General features: G+C 37.2%; 1 protein-coding gene across 1 annotated transcript in view; it reads left to right on the forward strand.

Annotated features, from left to right (window-relative positions):
* Slc25a36 (solute carrier family 25 member 36) overlaps positions 1-16,291 on the forward strand; it is a 34,687-nt gene extending 18,396 nt beyond the window's left edge. The window contains exons 4-7 of the mRNA XM_021649133.2: positions 41-141; positions 7,209-7,275; positions 11,294-11,583; positions 12,446-16,291. Of these exons, the coding sequence (XP_021504808.1) occupies positions 41-141; positions 7,209-7,275; positions 11,294-11,583; positions 12,446-12,639 (652 nt within the window). The 3' untranslated portion in view covers positions 12,640-16,291. The remainder of the gene's footprint in view (positions 1-40; positions 142-7,208; positions 7,276-11,293; positions 11,584-12,445) is intronic.
* The last annotated feature ends 5,744 nt before the right edge of the window (positions 16,292-22,035 follow it).

A 22,035-nucleotide genomic window follows, 5' to 3' on the forward strand; every position in this document is an offset into this window, starting at 1 on the left:
AAATTACAGAGATTTATACCATAAATAAATTTATTTTTAGAGCAATATACTTTGCTGCTTATTCAAACTGCAAGGAAAAGTTGAATGGTGTTTTTGATCCTGATTCTACCCAAGTACACATGGTTTCAGCTGCAATGGCAGGTATGAATATTTAATAATAAAAACTCTTCTAGGCCTGGAGACGTTAATACTTTATGATGACTTGATATCGAATTAAAATGGTTAGTGTGCTTTTTAATAATTAAAATCTGCAAAGATATTTTTCATTTGAATAAAACATTTGCTATATGTAAAATCTGTTATCAGTTACATCTTTGTAATTAAGAGTTTAAAATTGACAGACTGCAGATAGTATATTTATTTTGCTGTGTGTTGCTTAATATTTAATGCATTCATGCATTAAGAGTCTAGCCATAACTGCACTGGAGTCAGCTGTCACTTGCTCTCTTCAGTTTCCCTTGGTGCCTTCCTGCTGCATGTTTCGACTCCTATCTGAAACACGCTGCCAGTACTTGTTGATGCATTCAGTGCATCCTGGGCTCAGGTGCTTCAGGCTTTGTGAGGTTTATTATGACCCAGTCATTGTAATGGTGCACAATTAAGAATGTGTTTATCATTCCTCATAGTCTAGACCTGAACTGTAGACACTGGCTTATGTGTGCATGCTTGTATAAAAATGTTTCCAGAGACTTAGTGCCACAGGTTTCTGCACTAAGGATACGTGGTAGAAATTGGTTTGCCGTTCTGGTTCTGGAATCATTTGCTGCCATGCATGTTAGACAAAGCCTTGACTTTCAGTTCTTAATAGAAATGCCTCTCAATTTTCTGAGAATTATTATTTAATCTACCTCATATTTCCAAATTGTCCTGTAACTTCTTAAAACTGTAGCTGCTTTTATCAGCTGATGATCAATAAATTGACTTCCTATTGAGTACTTAACGAGTGCCTTAAACTGCTAATTTTCTACTTAGAATAGTTTAATTTGAACCACATATTTAACCAACTAAATGTAAGTTTGAAATACTGATTTGTGAAGTATTGATAGCCTTTGCCACCACAATAAATCTAGCATATACTTTACAAATTATTCTCAAGGCTCTTTATATTTTGCAATTGTTGGCTGGTTGATTGATACTTTAAAGCTGGACTTTAAACAGCTTTTAAAGTCAAAATAGTATATATTTTGATTTGCCAGTATGAGATCTTGAAAAAGTTAGCTAATTCCTGGGGGGGGGGGGGGGGTTGTGACTATCCATGGAATAACTGGATTGCTCAGGATAGATTGGGTAATTGTTTCTTAAGTGTATTTACCTCGTTACAAACTAGAATGTTTTTAAATTGTACTATTTATAGATGTTGATTATGGATATTTTCCTCTTACAGATTTGACTGGGTATAGGTGAAAGTTGGGCCAATTAGTTATAAACTCAGTAACCATTACATTAGGTTAATAATATGTTTCTAGATTTCAGCATTTGTGGTTTTGGGGTGGTGGGGTTATTTGTCTTTAACTCCAGAAAATTAAAAAGAAATATTAATGTTACTTTTAAAAAGTGAAATCAAACTAGATAAACAGGCATTGTAAAGTTGACAGTGTTTATTATGGACTCAATATTGTAATTTTAGAGATTCAGTATATCTAAATTCTTACTGGAATATCTTATTAAGATATCTCACCAAAATTTAGTAATATTTTTTAATCACATTGCAAAGTAACTTTAAATTTTTTTCTCAAATGTATAACATCATCTTTAATGCTGTTTCCCAACTTGAATTCCCTGAATTTTGGTAAATCGATAAGCATGTATATTCAGACATTATTACACTTACTATGTTGTAATGTGTACTTACTATGAAATTTGAAAATATTTTTTTCACTTGTTTGCAGTTACATTGTCCTGAAAAACATGCCTTCAGATTTCCTTGCACTGTTGGTTAGCGTTAACATTTAGCTTTGTAGTTTCTTCTGTGTAGCTACATGGCTGGTGAAACAGAATGGTCCAGTACAGATTGATTAAGGTAGCTTTTTGCCCCATTTATTCTTTAAACAAAACTGTACCAGATTTCTCTGCGTTTTCTTCAGGGTCACAGTTTTAGACATCGAAGAATGATTTAGAGGTACAAAGTACTTAAAGATAAGTCATGTGGGAAAGATTTTAACTGGCTGAAAAAAAATGCTAACCTTGTCACTTCAGTAGGAAAAATGCATTAAATGAGGCAGTTAGTCATGTTGCCTCGGGGATGTGCCACACCAGTCAATACAGACAGCCTCTTCCTTCTGTCTCATTTTGTCTCATGTTATCCAAATCAACGAAAGCGTGTGATTTAAACATTAAAACTTAGCTAAAAATGCAGGCAGTCTTCGTATTTTGCAGTGTTATAAGTGACCATACCTAAAATGTACTATATGTTTTTGTTTTACTGAAACATTTCCAGTAACAAAGACATTTAATCCAAGCAGTGCTGGTTGTGCCTATGTTTTACCCATCCTTTTCCTCTTACATACAACTTTTGACACTCTGTGTCAAAAGTACTCAGAGTAGCCTTCTGAGTACACTATGGCACCAATTGGTATGCCAAAACTTACATTAAGTTTCTTTTTTTCTTTACAATGATTCCCAATTTTTAGAAGTTTACCTGACAAACACATACAGTTTATATATAACATGAGTATAAAGGATTTGGGTTTCTATTTTCATTATTGTGTTTATTCATATAGTTTGAAATTTCTAATGCATCAATAAATAATTTAGTGCTGTCAGTATACCTAGTGAGTAATATTTGCTTACAGAATACATTATTACTTTTTTGTTTGTTTTCAGGAACACATTTTTTTAAGGTATATTTTTCTGTGATTTTAACTTCATTATTTAAATGTAAAGTTAGGTGTTTTTTATTCCTTAAATAAATATAAAGTTTACCTTACAGTATTCAGCCAAATGCATGGTTGGGCAGCTGCTTTGTATGCTTATTTGTGAATATTTTTCCTGTTTTCTGTTTTGTAGAACACAAGAATTAATACACAATAATCCAAAATATTCCTTAAGTATGGCTGTGCAGTGTTACTGCTAGAGTCGAGGTGACAGGTACTACTGTAGCAGTGTGTGCTTGACTAGACGCAACCTTCCAGGCTCTGACCCTGTTGGGGCACTGTTTGTTTCTGTCTGTTTAAACACTAGATAATCTGATATTAAAGAGCAGAAAAAAGTGTTTGCAGCTTTTTCATTGTAGATAATAGTGGTAGGAAATAGGACGTAGAATCCCTTCTAATTTTTTTTTTTTAGATCTTCCCTTGACAAGGTTAGCATTTTTTCTTTAAGACAAAATTGATCATCTCTTAGGTAAGTATTTGGACTTGAATCTGCTGAAGATGTTGGGATTGTCAGTACTCTATGCACTTTTATAATAAAACACAAGGCACATTCTGATAAAAAAAATTTTTAAAGGATCTCACAGTAAATATTTCTTAAATCCTTCGAGTGGGATTCAGTTTGTACACATGTGTCTGATGAGGTCACTGCTTGTTGTTATGATACAGAAAAGCCTGTGTCTATTTTAGGCATTTACTGTACATTTCTCCCGAGAAAAGAGTGAGATCGTGTCATCTCATGCTCCCCATCCGCAGGTCACTTCCTGTAGAAATATGGACTAACTTAAACCTCGTGAGTACTGATCTGAGCATCTCTTGCAGCCTCTAGTATAAGAACCACACCCTGGGATTTTATAGTAGCTGTGGATGAATAGGAGGCGGGACATGAATTTGTGTGCATTGTTGATTATTTCATAAAGATTTTACTCTGGTCCCTTTGTTATCCTTCTAGAAGGAAGAATGGTTTACTTTTCAGTTACCATTTAAACCTGAGGTCTTCAGCTTGGCTTTTATCAGCCTTGACCTCCACAGAATAACAATGGTATATTTTAATACATTAAAGAAGTTTTAATATGCTGTCCTACAGCTGTTAAATAATAGTTGCTGTCTTTTGTCTTTGCTTAGCTAATGTTTAGAAGTCTAACACAGTGCTTTCCACTCTAATCCACTGATACTTGATTACTGCCTTTTTGAAAAGACTTTCTAAGACATACAGGCTATAGTGAATGAGGTCTTAGCTCTTTTAGTGTAGTTTTAAATTTTAAAATAGTTTCAATACTTTTTGGAAGTTGTATATGCTTTGTACTTTCAGAATTTAATTGAAATAAGTATTGAAATGCAAGACCGCAGGTATCACTCACTTAAACATTTTCAGTGAGTTTCTGTAGGTGGGATTTGTTTTTAATTGATTTACATTATCAAGTGGAGTTTTATTTGATTCACAACTTAAATTTGCATTTAAAGTTTTCTAAAGTTTTTCAGTAAACATTGACACTGCTGATTTAATGCCTGTATTGGCATTTTGCTTTAACTGAATCTAGAACAATACAGATTCTTAATTTACAAGTGGATTCATTATACTTTCCATTTTGTTTTAATGTTTTATTGGGTATTCTGAATACATTGTGTAATGTAACAAAACTAAAATGCAAAGTAAAAAGTGATAGGCAATTTCTAAACATCAGTATCACCATGCCCAGCATCTATGCTGTCATAAATGTAGAAAAAAAAAAAAATATGTGTTTAGCTGTGGCTAACCACAGACTGCCTTGCCACATAATTTTGTTAATAGTAAAAATTTGTTTTATTCCATTTTTTTATAACTTGGGTTAATAGGTTATATTTTTTCCAGATTTAATTAGCCCAATAATGTCTGTTTGCTACTTAAACTATTTTTTGGCTAAGAAAAAGTAATACTATAAAACTTAAGAACCAGTTAGCATTTTGTTTTTTCACTTTAAAGGACCAACAGCTAGTTGCTAAGTAATTTGCTGATTAGCCAGGCTTCTGTAATCAGCTGGTGCCAATTACTAGACGAGGTAAGCCAGAACAGCCACAGTGAGCGGGGCTTACAGCAATGGTGTCACAAGGTCCCGTTCTCCCACTTCTCCACATTTCCATGTTGTCTGTCACATACTGCATCTGGATAGAGATTTTAGTTAAGTGAGGAATACCTGTTGTTTGCTTTCTGATATTATTTATGGAGGAGTATCAAAGTTACCATTTGAGTGTTAAAAAATTTGTATCCTGAGTAATATTTTAAAATGTTTTTTATATGTGGTGTTTCTAGCAAACTTCTTACCCTAAAGTGAGGGATTTTGTGATGTGGAAAGTAATTAAAGGCAGAAACTTGAACTAAAAGTTTTATTTTAAGGTTGAAAGTGATGGTAATCATTTCAAAAAAGTAAACTGAATGAAAAATTTTAATTGGATAGCTTTATTTTTAGTTTAAGATAGAGATTTCCACTTTATGCTTCTTGAAATAAAGGTTGTTTTCCTAGAAACAATTAAAATCATTGTAAATAATAAATAATAATGTTGTGGATTTATGCTGCTTCCCACATTTTTTTCTTAGAAACTCTTAATCTTGCTGTATAGACATGTAGCTAATATAAATATCTAGGAGTTGCAATTCTTGTTTAACAACTAAGAATTGGGGTTAGAGGTGTGTGGCTTTGTAGTTAGACCACTTACCTAGCAGCTGTGAGGCCCTGGTTTCAGCCCCCAGCAACAAGAAGTCATTTAGTTGGTGGTTTGACCTGTATTGACACCTAATAACAGATAAAATATGTTGATTTTAACATTCTCATTTAAAAAAATAAGGTTCAAAAGAAGAAAATAACAGTGTATGTTTAATCTCAGACTAATGTAAGACAACTATTTAAACTAGTCTGATAATCATGTTTTTTCTTTGAGCAAGAATTCATGTGAACCTCTTATTAAAACAAAAGGTTATGTTATTGCCAGCGAATGCTGCCAAAGTTATTGATCTCATTCCTCTTCAGGTAGTATTAAAAGCACTTAAGAAAAGCAGAAACTAGTCACAGAATTACTTAAAAGTTAATAAACCAAACTTAAATCTTGCTAAATAGGTTAATTGGGACAACCCTTTGTGTGACTTGTGGTTATTTCTACAGTGTTACAACAGGGCATAAAAGAAGTAAAATTTGAGTAAATTAATTATCTGATATTACAAAAGGGAAAAGAGAATTATGCGGCTCTGTAAACAGTTGAGTAAAATCATTTCACTTACGTAGCAACTTTAAAAGCCACAGAAAGTTTATGATTGACTCAAATAACTTTAATGTAGTATTAAATGCATTACAGCATTTTTGTTCATATTAAATGTGCTGAGTATAGTATGTCTTCCTAAAAATAACCTGTTTGACTCAGTAGTGTTTGATAGAAGGTATTAAAATAACTAAGTTCCTTATTTCTCTATGTGAGTTTTCAATGAATTTAAAAGCCAGTATGAATAAATGTAATTCTGTGTAGTTTATATTACTGATCTTAAATGTAAAAGCAAAATAAATACCGTTTATAATGTATAGATGAAGCATCTTTATAAATTGCTGTCATTAAGATTTCATTTTCTATGCTGTTTTTCTAAAAGACGGTCCCAGAAACCATCTAGAAAGATGGTCCCAGAAACCCACTGCTCCATAAACCCTAGTTTACTGTCTGAAGCTGAGCCACCGCACCATGAGGTCTGCTGCTCTGCAGCAGCGGTGACTAGAGGACACTTGAGCGCTAGTGAAGGAGAGTTGCCTTCTACCCTACTGACTCTCTTCATTCTCTGTAAAAGGGAGAGGGAAATTCTTGTTTGTAACTTTTTGGACCTTAAGAGTTTGTTTAATTTGATGACAAATAAATCTCACCTATTAACCCCAACAGAAACTCTGTGCTAATATTTGTTTAAAAACAAAAAACTTCTGGGCCACAGACCAAATTACCAGTATTTGGCACCATTTGTGTAGGAGATTCCCTTTGACTATGGTGTGATGGGTGACGTGACTCAGCACCAGACAGCTGTTTTAAAGTGCGTGTTTTTTTTAGCTCTTGAACGCACATCACAGAGTAGAGAGCACTCTCTTTTCATGCAGGTTAGGAGAATGCTTGAGGTGAGGGGAGACTCTGCCCCTGAAAGAATACCATCTAGGAAGGCCAGGCCAGGTATTCATGGTCACCTGGACATAACTGAAAAGTGTAAAGCTTACTTCAGCTAGTAGTTTCAACATTTGTAGATATTTCTGAACTGTCGATTTATGATGTGAAGATCCTTACTGTGAATACTGTAGTTCTTGTCTACTGACATTCATTTTAAATATATTCGTTTAGGTTTTACTGCAATCACTGCAACAAACCCCATTTGGCTTATAAAGACTCGGTTACAGCTTGATGCAAGGTATGTTTTTATTTGGTTGGTTTGATTCTGAGACAGGGTCTTACTGTAGCCGGGAGAAGCACAGGCTGCTGTCAAATGTGTATGATCTTGCCTTAGCCTCCCAAGTATTGTTTTTACAGGTGAGTCACCATAGCTGGCTTAAGATATATTTATCATCATCATCATTTTTAATGTGTGAATGCTTTGTTTCCATGTATACCTGCATGACAAGAGAGGACATCAGATCCTTTTATAGATGGTTTAAACTTAGGTCCTCTGGAACAGCAGCCAGTGCTCTGAACTGCTGAGCCACCTCACTAGCCTGGTATATTTATATTTAAATTAGATAAGCTAACACGGATTTAGCTAACTTTTTAATGTAAATTTGTATCCATAATGCTTCAGGGTCAGGTTGTCTTGCCTTGTTTATCCTTCTTTGGCTGCTAATTTTATACACAAAAATGGGAATGCATTATGACATTTCCACACACAGACAGGATGTATTTCTTCCATATTCACACACTCACACACACACATTCTCAGTGATAGTAGCTCCATTTCTGCTTTTGTCTTTTGTGTGTGTACAACTGTGAGTTTCTTCAGTTATTTTCAGGAGCAATAGGTAAGAGTTTATAAGGTGAGCCTTTTAAAATAGCTGCTACCTATCACTGCACCTAAATCCTCAGGAAAGTGGCATCTTATGAAACCCCTTCCGCTCCCCTCACAGTGTTGACCAGCCAATCTTGTGGAGATTCTGTAGAGGTCATCACAGCTGCCGTGAATTAAGCCACAGTCATGGCATGACTGGAAGTCTGTATTCCAAGCTCTTGCTCTTAAATTCTTTCCACCCCTTCTTCTAACAGCCCCTTGGAGGGGCTTATGCAGATGTCCTATTTATAGCTAGCATTCAACATTTATTTATTCCTTGTACTTTGACCGACCAGTGTTTTTTGCAATCACTGCTCACTGCTGCAAAAAGAAGCTGGCAGCAGCATTCTTCTATGGGCATGAACATAGATATTTAGATGGCAGTTTGACAGGCATATCATATCCATTTAGCAGAACAGCAACAATAGCTTCCTGGCTTAGCCATGGGGTTTTGACTAGTTTTCAGAACCAAATGGGAATGCTTTCCTATGGAGCAAGCCTCAAATCCAACCAGAAAGCAGATGGGTATCCCCTGAATAGACTTGCCAGTACTGCATCAGGAGGTTCATCTTGCCTAGCCAGTCAATGTTGTTGCACACAGGGTCCACAGCTGAGTAAATCTGTGGTTGTAACTTCTTCCCCCAGGATTCTGTGTAACACTCTGTCACTGAGAGATAGCTGTTGAGTATTTGTTGCTTTTGTTTCATCTCCCACCAGAAGCAAAAAGTTACATAACAGTTGCTAATAAGAAAACTACGTGTACGATGGAGGAGTTTGATGTGTTTTTATTGGGGGATGATAGGTTAACCAAGCCAAAGAAGTGTCCACTACCTGTATGGGTACTTGTAAGGGCCTCCCAACAGCTAACTAAGTTACCTGGTAGCTAGCTAACATTGCTCAATCCAGTGACCTATTTACAAAAAGCCCTGAGCTGGGAGGTAACATTCCTGTGACAGTAGACTTCATTAGTTACAGCTGACCTCAGTTTTACCAAAACAGATTGATTCGTTCAACAAAGCTATGCTGAGCAAATACTGTTTCATGTTAGAAGAGTCATCAGGAGTCGTTGAGAGTCAACTTAAAATGGACAAACAATGAATGATTTGTTTTTAAGCCAGTTTTAATCAGGGACCAGTGAGGGTAAATCTCAGGGAATCTAAAGTATAGGACTTGGACATGTCCTGGGAACTGAGAACAGACCAGAGGAAGCAATGCAGCTGGAGTCTTGCCATCTTAGCTCAGCATTCCATTCTCAGAATGGAGAAAGGTCATACTTTGTTTTTTTTTTTAATAATTTATTTAATTTTATGTACATTGCTGTGAGGGTGTCAGAGCACCCAGAACTAGAGTTATAGACAGTTGTGAGCTGCCATGTGGGTGTTGGGAGTTGAACTCGGGTCCTTTGGATGAGCAGACAGTGCTCTTAACTACTGAGCCATCTCTCCAGCCCCATGGTCATGCTTCTTAAATGGAAAGATGTAAAGTGAATAAAGACCCCTAAAACTGGGGTCTTTTTTTTTTTAAGATTTATTTATTTATGTTTTTGAGTACTCTGATTACATGTATACCTGCATGCCAGAAGTGGACCTGAGTCCCCAGTATAGATAGTTGTAAACCCCAATATGGTTGCTGGCAATTGAACCTCGGAAGAGCAGACAGTGCTCTTAACCACTGAGCCATCTCTCCAGCCCTCAAAATGGGGTCTTGCTTTCATTTTGAAGAGGGTTAGTCCATGATCGTCATGGCAGGAGGCAAACAGGCCTGGCACTGTAAGTGAGAGCTTTACATACTATGACTGACAGTCAGACAGGACTTGGCATGGTCTTTTGAAGTCCCAAAACTTCCTCCTACATACCTCCTCTAACAAGGCCATAATAAGTTCCACGAACTCAGGACCAAGCATTCACACACTATGAGCCTGGGGGAGCCATTGTCATTCAGACTACCACAGAAGTCTGCTGCAGTGATGATAGAGCTAAGGTTCTCTGTACATTTTCCCACCGGTTTTGTATTTTAAAAAATACTGTTGTATCCTGTAGGCTGTTACCAGATCCTTAATAGCTAATTATGCCTGTTTAATTTTCTGCTGTTTTCCATATATATTCATGTTGAATTACATGCTATTTGTAAATTTTGAAAAGGAATGGCTTAGTTGTTTGAAGTTTTGACTTGTTCTTTAAATGAAATCTTGAATGTTGTAGCTTTACAAAGTTTCTGAGAGCCAAAGAGCTGAAAGTAATGTAGATAAGACTTAGCCAGTGGTTTTTAAAGTGTGACATTGTGTTGTTGTAAAACTACCACAGTTAGACATTATAGTAGTATTTTTACAAAAAGTTATACATGTATGGAAAAGTAGATTTTGGATATATATTTATATGAAAGAGTAGATTTTTTTTGTACCCTTTTGGAATAACTGCAATACAGGTAAGATGGCATTAAAGGAGACTGTGTTAGGAAAGATACTGTAGGGACGAGTCATTATTTATCAGGCTACCTGCAGACTACTACATAGGGAGTCTGGCTTACATTTACCTGGTAACTTTTTGGGTGGACATGTGTGAAATTGAAAGAAACCCAGTTAAATTCCTTGTTTTAAGGCGCAGTAGCATAATTAACACTTTCTTTGGGGGGGCATCACTTAGTTTGTTTTTTTGTTTTGTATTTTGAGAGACAGAATCTCCATTATGTAGCTCTGACTGGCCTGGAACTTGCTATGTGGACCAGGCTGACCCCAAACTCACAAAGATCCACTGCCATCTGCTTCCCATAGTGTTGGTATTAAAGATATGTACCACCATGTTGGCTCTGTTTTCATATGTGTATGTATATATAGTTATATATATAGTTACATAGTTATAATGCAAATGAAATTTAGCCTAGTTAGAACTGGAATGATCACAGTATAAAAGTTTGGGGTTTTGATACATTTTGAGTCTTTCTTGGGTCAACACTTGGGCATGGCGTGGAGTTCCCTATAAGAGTTAGCTGAGGATTTCCTCTGCCTGAAACTTTGAGGAGCACAAGAAGCGGAAGAGTCAGTGTAGTATGATGTGTGTTTGGTAAGATGATAACATGCTACCTATCTCATAGGACAAATTTAAGAGAAAAGACAAGAATTTTCTTTTTCCGGGACAGGATTTCTCAGTGTAGCTTTGGCTGTCCTGGAACTCGCTCTGTAGACTAGCCTGGCCTCAAACTCAGAGAGATTCTCCTGCCTCTGCCTCCTGAGTGCTGGGATTAAAAGCGTGCACCATCACCACCTGGCTGTACTATGAAATTTTTAATGAGTTGACAAAAGAGCATTGTTTAAAAAAAAAAAGTGTTTCATTAACTTTGATAAAAATATTTCAGTACTTAATGTCAGTAATATTTTTCTCTTTTTACCTCACAGGAATCGTGGGGAAAAGCGAATGGGTGCTTTTGAATGTGTTCGTAAAGTATATCAGACAGATGGACTGAAAGGATTTTACAGGGGCATGTCTGCCTCATATGCCGGCATTTCAGAGACAGTTATCCACTTTGTTATTTATGAAAGCATTAAGCAAAAACTATTAGAATATAAGACTGCTTCTATGATGGAAAGTGATGAAGAGTCTGTGAAGGAAGCATCAGATTTTGTGAGAATGATGCTAGCTGCTGCCACCTCCAAAACCTGTGCTACCACCATAGCGTATCCACATGGTAAGAGACTAGCTGGTGTGACCGGAGTGCATGTTCTTTGGGGGCGTACAAAATTTGATTCAATTGCTGTATAGCAAGATGCGGGCTTCTTTGTTTTGTTTTGTTTTGTCTAAGCAAGGTTTCTCTGTGTGTAGCCTTGGCTGTCCAGGACTTGCTTTGTAGACCAGGCTGGCCTCGAACTCAGAGAGCAGCATGCCTCTGCCACTTGGAGTGCTGAGATTACAGGTGTGCACCACCACACCCAGCTTAGATGCTGTTCTTAATATAAGTCTAGGTATGCTGTTATTTTTAAATGGGAAACAAGAAGAAATATTAAAAATTGTAATTTGCAGCTGGACGCAGTGGCACACACCTTTAATGCCAGCACTCGGGGCAGCAGAGGAAAGTGGATCTCTGAGTTCAAGGCCAGCCCAATCTATAAAGCGAGTCCAGGACATCCAAGACTACACAGAGAAACCCTGTCTTCTAAAAACAAACAAACAGAAAATGGATCACAAATGGATCCCAAATTTAAAGTTCTTGAATTGCAAGGATCTAAGCAATTTTATATATTATGGTGACACATTAAGCATGCCCACCAAAAAAATTATTTCTGATATATTGTTATCGTTTTATGAAATTTATTTGTTCATCATGCTGTGTTTATTTTATACCCTTATATCTGTGCAATAGATTCTTTAGTATATATGACTTGGATTGTGTTAGTTTAGTGTTTTTGTAATTTGGCTTCAGTAAACTATACATTGAATCAGTATCATAAGTTTATAGAGTGACAGATCAGGTATGTGCTCATTATGAGGAGACTGGAAAAACAGCAGTAATGTTTCAGTAAAATGATTCTTCTATTTTTTTTCCTGAACAGAAGTTGTAAGAACAAGACTACGTGAAGAAGGAACAAAATACAGATCTTTTTTTCAGACACTCTCTTTGATTGTTCAAGAAGAAGGTTATGGGTCCCTTTACCGCGGTCTAACAACTCATCTGGTGAGACAGATTCCAAACACAGCCATTCTAATGGCCACTTATGAATTGGTTGTCTACCTCCTTAATGGATAGCGGCAGGGGCTGCCATGCTGCAGAGCAGGGAGACCAAAAGATGCCAGTGGACCAGGGGACCCTGAAGCCAGCAAGGTGGACAGAAGACAGTAGATTGGAAACATGTTTTAACTACTATGGCTGAGTGGAAGTTTGGCTATAGAACATAAGACACCACACCACACTAGTCTTTCAGTAAAGAAAGCCTGTGCCGCCTCTTAAGAGAATGCTTTGAAAAGCATTCCATGCTCAAAATTGCTGTTTTCTCTGCCATTGATCAACAGCTATGGTTTCGTTGTATTGATTGACAACATTCAGAATATAGTGTTAATTCCATGAGCTTTTTTTTTTTTTTTTTTTTTTTTTGGCCTTTTAAACAAAGTCATCCCTAAGTATATACTGTGCTGTAGTTTTCCAAAGATAGTAGTGACAATTACAGATGTCTAACTAGATTTCCCCCGGAATACTCTAAACAGTAGGTAGATCCTTAATACCGTTTCCCCAAAAGATCTTACCTGCTACAATGTTTTATTTGACATCAGTGATCACTGCACTTTGACATTTTATGTATTTTCAGCATTAAAAATGTTTTGGTTATAGCTAAAAGATATCTATCATAATGTGGACTTTAAGTTTACATATCAAATGCACATGGTTAATCAAATGCACATGGTTAATGGTTTGGGCTATAAAGAAAGCGAGTAGATGGGCTGGAGAGATGGCTCAGCCGTTAAAGGCTAGGCTCACAACCAAAAATACAAGAGTTCGGTTCCCAGCACCCACGGATGTCTCTCCAGCCACAAAAAAAAAAAAAAGAAAAGAAAAAGAAAGCAAGTGGATACTGACTCGGTGGCTTAGAGAGCATCCTCAAACTTTCCGCAATTATGAAATGCATGAATGGATGCAATTTTGATTCCATAATCTGAGAGCTGTAATGTGATTATCACAGTCTCAACCCTACTTTAAAAGTAGAAAAGCCAACACTTGAATTTTTTCTACTTACTTTCACATTAAGAATTTTAACCTTTGAGTTATTTCTACATCTGTATTGGTTGGTAGAGAAAATGGTAATTTTCAGTTTTGTCCTTTATAGGTTCCTTGAAGTATTTAGGACAATATAACTATTGCAAAAAGAAGCCTTCGGCTATCAGATACAGCAAATCTTAGTTGGCAAAGAGTCTGTAAATGAGTGCGCTGCATTGGGCAAATGTTATTCTGTCCTAGTTGCTTGAATGCTCTGTCATAGAGCTGGGCTAATTTTAGTTCAATGTTTTCACAAGATGTAGTTTTAAGATTTTGCTATTGAGTCAGCAGCACCTTCACATACTTTAATGTATGATGTATGGCCATTATAAAGGTGTTTGCTGAAGTACTATAGATTTTCCTATGGGTGTTGCTATACTAGTATATAAAGCTTCTACAGTTAAACTCCACTGCGGTACTTAACTCATCAGTGTACCTTAACTTGACATTTTGTGCAATGGCTTTCTCTTCAGAGTGACTTTGTGAATGCTCTTTGTGGCCTTTTGAGGGGTTAAGAATTAGGAGAGAATTCATGTTAGTTTTTTTAACGTTGTTATGTATTAGGCAGAAGCAGTGTTCATGATATTTTTCTGGATTTTACATATGTTTTGGAGATCTTAACAGTGTTTTAAGTGTGCATTGTACTGTGTAATGCCACAATATTATGGAAAAGCCACATGCCATTGAAAGCTTTCTCTGCTCTCACCAATGAAGTGTAATTCCTTCTTAAATTTCTCACCTTGACTTCCTTGTAACAGTAACTGGATGTTTTTGAGGTGCTCAATTGGAATTACAAATATTCCAGTCAATGTATTTGGAGACCAAAGGAAGTTTAGATTGTTACCTTTGGAATTATTACAGCTTTGACATTTATTACATGGAACATACCAAAAAATAAATACCTGCTTGTGGGTTTAACTTAAATCTGTAGAGGAGGTCTCAGGCTATAGTGTTGCTTCTTCAGGTGCCATTGATACTGCCTAATACAGCACCATTTGCTCGTGGGAAGATCCATAACACTTAGCTGTGTTGAATGTAGGGCATGTTCTCCTGTGTTACACAAATCGCAAGGGATGAAGAATGACACACAGACCAGCAGCCAAGGAGCACCTTACGTGGTCGCAGCAAATCCATAATAAGTGTCCTTCAAGAATGAACATGTGATATTCTGTATTTTGCAAGTAAGGCTTATATTAACCTCTAGTACATTGTACTCAGCTTTCAAAGTATTAGTGTGTGTTCTGCAGAAGGGTTTTAGAGTCTCAGTATTTCCTTGTAAAGCAGCTGTTGGAAAGGAGCAATGAGGTCTTTTGTTTTCCCCTGAGCACTGTCTGCCACAGTTTACTTTATGACAGAGATAATCCAAAAGAAAAATCATACATGTGTTATATATAGTTTGTCTCTAAAGTGTTTCTTTGAAGATTTTCTTAAATCAGTTGTAATGTTTAAAAAGATGTGCATACATGCATTGGCCTTTTTACAACCTGTTTTCCGTCGGATAACCTTTTAAAACGTCTTAGAGAGCTAGTGTGGACCTTGTTGTATACTGTTGTTGTAGTCTTCTCAGATTATTGAACTTAGGCTGGAACAGTAACTACTGGAAGCAAACCTCACAGCAGCAGCTAGAACTCGGCTACTGTTGCTCAAAGGCTTGAAATTTGCATATCCCAGTTGGTGAATTGCCAAGCTGTAGCAGGACACCATACAGTGCTTTAAATTTCCAGGGACCGATCTGCTACCAAACTTGTCTTTGGTTTGGTTTGATTTCTTCCTTCCTTTTATTTATTTTTTTAATGATTTGTCTCTTACTGCCCAAGATGACCTTAACCTCCTGCCTTTGCTGTCATTAGAGACCCGACCCTCCATATTCACTAAATCTGTCCAGTTCTCATTATGTAACTGTGTAGAACCAACCTGACTCACTAGAGAGGGCTCAAGCTAGCTTGTAATTCTGACAGCATTGTTAGGTCACATAGCCCAGCCTTTTGTCTCCTAAACCTGGATGTTTACCCCATTAGGATGAGCACAGTTTGGGGTGTTTAACAGAATAAATGTTCATTTACTAAAGTCTAAATATCCGGCTTTTTAAAATCACAAAATAGTGATTTCAGTTTGAAGCATGTAAGTGGAAGAAATCCCTGCTTTCTTCATGCCTTTTGGTTCACATGCTCTTCTGTCTGAACTGTTAGTGTACTGGGGACCCCTGTGGGGTGTATACACAGCTCATTTATCATCATTAATCACAACTTTCAACATTCCTTAGAAGATCGGTATGTCTGATTAAATAGGACAGAATGTAAAAGAAAGTGTGCTTTTCTGCCTCCTCACATACCTTCTCCACCATAACTTTATGTTTCTCAAGTGTACCTTGACTTTTATGCTATCCATTTTAGAAACTAAAAACTCTAGTTCTGACCAGTTTTGTTAAACTTTTTGAATGTACCCCAGTGGATGTGAATTAAATTATACCAATCATTCATAGTTTAGTCAGCTTTAAAAGAGCTGGTGAGTTTTGCCCATTCGTGTGAGTGTCACTGTTGTTGCATTTTTGTACATGGCTGCAAATTATGTGCATTTATTTTGTATTTATGTTAACTAGCTGACTTGTACTTGAATTAAAATTCAAAAAATTAAAATATGCTTTTGAAAATGTGGTTTTTTTTTAATATCTCTTAATATTGTGTCATGGTGAAGATAAAATTGTCCTGGCATTATAATGTGTGTGGAACAGACTGCATTTCTTGTCTCAGTGTTGGGCTCATTTATTCATGCATCAAACTTGCTACTCTTTAGACCTGATAGTGTCTGTGGGAATCAAAAGGTCAGGTAGTGTAATTCCTTCATAGCTTGGTAAGAAGTATCTGTTGTTGTGTGGCCTTACAAGTCCATTGATCTTTGCTTTTCATACATCAAACAAATCCAAATTATAGGTTTCAAGAAAGTTAAGGATATTTTTTAAAACAAAAGCTTGTAGAATGACCTGGCGAATCCGTACCCAGTGCATGATGTGGATAAAATGATGCTAGTGGGCAGGCAGGATGGCTGCGCTGGAGGAGAAGGGGCACTTGCGGCCAAGCCTGGCCACCTGAGTGGGTCCTTGGGGTTCACACGGTGGGAGCCAAAAACCACTTCCTGAAAGTTGTCCTCTGACTTACCCAGGCAGAGCATGGCACCCTAGCTTGCTTGCTCTCTCCCTCTCCCCCCTTCCACACACACAAAGTAGTCTTTAGTGGAATTGTGCTCCTGGTGTCTACCTACTTTACAGTTGTCATACTTTAAGTTTCCATGAGTTGCCATCAACAACAAACATAACACACGTTCTCTTTTTTTTTTTTTTTTTTTTTACATCTTTATTTTACTGGAGTTTATTTCCAAATAATTTTCTCATCAGGGCTGAAGGCAAAATAATCTTCTTGACTTCATAAATATGAAATTTATTTACATTGTATTTCTGTTTTGTTTTCTACAATCATTTAGGTAGTAATGAAGATGTTTTATTTTTTGTTCAGCTCAATAAATTGGAAACATTTATTTTTTTTTTATTTTTATTATTAGTTACATTTTATTAACGCTGTATCCCGCTCCCTCATTCCCTCCCAATCCTACCCTCCCTCTCTCATTTCCTCCCTGCTGTTTTCCAAGTCCACTGATAGGGGAGGACCTCCTCCCCTTTCATCTGACCCTCTTTTATCAGGTATCTTCAGGACTGGCTGCAAAGTCCTCTGACACACATGGTATATACTCACTTATATAGACCTATAAGATATGATAAACATAATGAAATCTGTACACCTAAAGAAGATAAACAAGAAAGAAGACCCGGGGTAAGATGATCAACCCTCACTTAGACAAATGGGATGGGCATTGGACGTAGGAGAAAACAAGTAGCAGGACAGGAGCCTACCGCAGAGGGCCTCTGAAAGACTACCTAGCAGTGTATCAAAGCAGATACTAAGACTCATCAAACCTTCAGCAGAGTGCAGGGAATCATATGAAAGAAGGGGGAATTAGTATTACACACATTCTTACAGGCTTAGGAAGCCAGGTCAAGTGTGTGTGTGTGTGTGTTACTGAATGTCAAGAGCTATGACAAGGAGAAAGTTTTGGCTTTATGCGTTCTCAGCCTTAGTGTCACATTTGTACAACTTGTAAAACTTAATGCATTTTCATTTTGCAGATCTTTCCTGACCTTTCTTAGATTGCTTTCCAAGTTATTTTTTAGGCTATCATGAATGGGTTTGTTTCCTTTATTTCTTCAAGTATATGTTTCTTACTGGTATATAGAAAGGCCGCTGAGTTTTATGTTAATTTTGTATCCCACCATTTTGCTGAAAGTGTTCATTGGGTCTAAGAGTTCTCCGGTAGAGTATTTATTTATTTATTTATTTATCTATCTTATTAGTTACAGTTATTCACTTTGTATCCTAGCTGTAGCCTCCTTGGTGGAATCTTGTAGAGTGTGTCTAGAATTATACTATCTACAAGTAGAGGTGCTTGGAGTTTTTCCTGGTTTACTTTTATTTACTCTGTGTTGTGGTTTTAGTTTAAGAGTTCTAGTATGATTGAATTAGAATAGAAAATTTTATTATATTAATAAAATACAGGTTTGTCACAGCATTTGTGACACTGAGATGTGTTCCTTCTTAGTGTCTTTAAGACAACATGAAGGACATAACATTTATTTATTGCTATATGTATATTAAACCATCTCTATTTGTGGACTAAAACCAGCTTGATAATTGTGAATGACCATTTTTTTCCATTAATTTATTTACTATACATTCCAATCTCAGCTTCCCCTCCCTTATCTCCTAGTACCTTCCTTCCCCTCCCCAATTCCTTTCTCCTCAGAAAAGGGGAGGCCTTCCATGGACATCAGTCTGCCTTGGCATCTCAAGTGGTAGAAGGACTAGGCACATACTCTCCTTTTGAGGTGAGACAAGGTAGCCCAGTTAGGGGGAAGTGATTCAGAGGCAAGCAATAGAGTCTGAGACCGCCCCTACTCCAGTTGTTGACGAAAACCAAGCTGCACATCTAGGGTATACATATATATAGAGGTGAATAATCTTTTTTTAGTGTATTTTTGAACTCTAAGTAGTTTTTTGAGAGTCTTAATGTTCATAAGGGAAATTGATGTGGAATTTTCTTGCATCTTTGCCTGAGTTTGGTATTAAACTAATAGTAGCATCATAAAAGTTTTGTAATATTTCTACCTGCTTTATCTTCTTGAATATTTAAAGGAACAGTGGTTTTAGTTCTTGGAAGGTCTTCTAAAATTCACCACTAAATCCATCCGGACCTGAAATTTTTTTGGTTGAGATTTTTAAAGTACTAATGCAATCATAATTGCTGATCTTCATGTTATTTTTGTAGGCCACCCACATTTATAAATTCATCCATTGCTTATAGTATTTCCAATTGAATGGAATGTTAGGGGGTTTTGTTTGTTGGCTGTTTTTTGTTGTTGTTTGGTTGGTTGGTTAGTTGGTTTTGTTTGTTTGAGACAAGGTTTCTCTGTAGACCAGGCTGGCCTTGAGATCCACCTGCCTCTGCCTCCTGAGTGCCAGGATTAAAGGTACCACGCCCAACCCAACTTTTTGTTTCATTGAATCCTAGTACTTTCTGTTATTGTTTCTATTTCAGTAATTTCTTCCCTGATCTCACTATTTTTTATCCATGTACTGATTTAGGGTTTGGCTTTTTATTTTTCAAAGGCCCTAAGTTGTATCATTAAGTAATTCATTTGAGATGTCTCTTACTACTTATTTACCATAGGCACCAACAGCTGTAAACTGCCCTCTTAGGACCACCTGCATTATTTTCCAGGGGTTTTGGAATGCTATGTTTTCATACTCATTTTTCTCTAGGAATTTTTTAAAATTTTCCTTCTTCATTTTAGTTATTCATCATCCATTATGGTGGTGTTTATTCGGCCTAAGTTTGTACATGCCCTATAGCTTCTCTCTTAAAAAAAAAAAAAATGCATTTATTTGCTTGGGTACACACAACAACCAAGGAGAAGAATAGAGTATAAATAAAAAGTAATGGGAAAATAATCCCATTCTTGGCTGCATTCATTTGCTTGCTTTTGTAATGGTTAATATGATGTTTTTCAGAGTGGCACCTGCGTAAACTTCTGCACTACGGTGACTAATGCCGGTTTGCAGGCCAAAGTAGAGCTTTGTCCCGTAGACACCAAACTCCCCTTATGACCGTGTGTGTTGTGCTGTGGGGGCATAGAACTCAGTCTAGGTCATGGATTAAGGTGGGACCTGATCTTCTGGATGTCAAGATAGCTCTATAAATATCCTCAATAAAAATGTCCGCCTAGAGAGACGGCTCAGCAGTTAAGAGCACTGGCTGCCCTTATAGAGGACTGGGGTTTAATTCCCGCCTACATGGTGTCTCAAAATAGTCTCTGACTCCAGTTGCAGGGTTTCCAACGCCCCCTTCTGGCCTCAACAGGTAGCAGACATAATGTAGTATACATACATACATGCAAGCAGACATGCATGCGCATAAACAGCTTACCTAAGAAGAATAAAACCATCAGAAATTTAAAAGGTTGAATATATCAACACCCTCTTCATTGATACAGCAACAAAAACTCACTAAGTATATAGTTGTTACAGCACTCAACCAACTTGATCTAGTTGGCATTTATAGAACACTCTAGACAATATCTTTTAAATGAATATGCTGTTTACACCAAGGTAGACCCTGTGTTGGGTTACAGGGAGTCTGAATAAATTTTTAAAAAGGAATATAGAAAGATGCCTGGAATAGCCTCCCCAATACTCTGAAGTTCAACAGCCTACTTCTAAGTAACACACTCATCAAAGAAGAAATCATGAGAGAACAATTTGGAGGTAAACAACAGTTTTAGAAAGTATCAGAACTTTCAGAAAAGACTATGCCTTCAAAGGGTAGAGAGCAACTTAAGCCCTTACACTAAGGGAGAAACAAAATCAGTGATGTAAGCTGCTACCTTAAACTAGAGAAGGGCCAAATTCCTAAATAGAATGTTGTAGTAAATTAAAAATGAGCTGTTGGGCTATATGTTTATTATTAGCCATATGATTATCACAGCGGTATTTATTACCACAAACAATAAGACACCTGTTAGATTTATAATTGCCTTATTTTCCTTGGGCCAGGCAGATATTTCACCTACACTGGCTGAATAACCTCACCATTCATCTCCCAGCCCCCATCCAATGCCATCCACTTTAATCCTCATCTGATCTACCTTCCATACATAATCCCATGGTACTTGCTTGAGTTCTTCATCTGGGCCTTTTCATGCCTTTATTGGAGTCTTTCCTCCCAGCCCACACAGTTTCTTATCCACACTAACCCATCCTAGCATCCTCCTTCCTCTGTTCCTATGTATCGCCAGTGGATTCTCTTAAACCCTTTCCACACCGGGGAACTGTAGCCATGCCTGCCCCATTCTGCCCTGCCCAGGTATAGGCTGCTTAATCAATGTCTTAGGCAGGTTTACAAAACAAGGATAGGTGTAAACAGATCTTGCGGGCCAGTAACATGGATCAGACCAACCTTCAACAATAAAAGAAAAAAGTGGTAATAAAGCTGTCAGTCAAATAGGAAATGAAAAACATCTGTAACATCAACAGCTACATTGAAGCAGATAAAAGATAAAAAGAGAGTCCAGTCAGTGTGACCAGAAGCAGAGACGGGCATCCGATAAATAGTACAGATGCCGAAGGGCAGTAAGCAACAGCTATAGTTATTTGAAATGAGTCAATACAGTGTATCTCAGTGCCCATCAAAGGCTATACTCATATCTGCTTCTGAGTATTCCAGAGGCAACACCAGACTACAGTGTGTGGCTTTTCTGCAGAGAAATTAGGACAGCTGGGATGAGTCCCAGCCCCCAGCACTATGAATGGCCTCAGCTGTAGCACCTGTTTCACTTTCACATTCTAGATAACCCTCACTCTCAGCTCTTAGGTAAGTCTCAGTGATTTAACACTGAGTGAAACCCTAAACATCCATTTTTGAAAGGACTGGTATCCGGTCATTCATTATACCCCTTTTAGAATATGGGTCTTCTGTATCTGCCCAGTTACCATCGCTGGGCAAAAGAACAGTTGTTGAAATGGTCATTAGATTCTAGTGGGCTCCTATACCCCAGCTAGTTACCAAATAACCGAGACAGACCTCCTGGATTTATAAAAGCTTTAGCACATTAACTGGGCAGATATTAGCCCTCTCAGCTACTTTGCTATTTCCCAGCTACACACCCCCATGTTACTTGGCTTAATCGTTCCTGTCTGGGCTGCTTCTGTTCCATCAGGCTAGTCCTCTTGGCCACCAACTCGTCCTTCTCTTAGCTTTGTTTCCTCCTGTTATATCTTCTGCTTCCTCTCT

Source organism: Meriones unguiculatus, chromosome 6 (assembly GCF_030254825.1).
Source record: "Meriones unguiculatus strain TT.TT164.6M chromosome 6, Bangor_MerUng_6.1, whole genome shotgun sequence".
NCBI lineage: Eukaryota > Metazoa > Chordata > Mammalia > Rodentia > Muridae > Meriones > Meriones unguiculatus.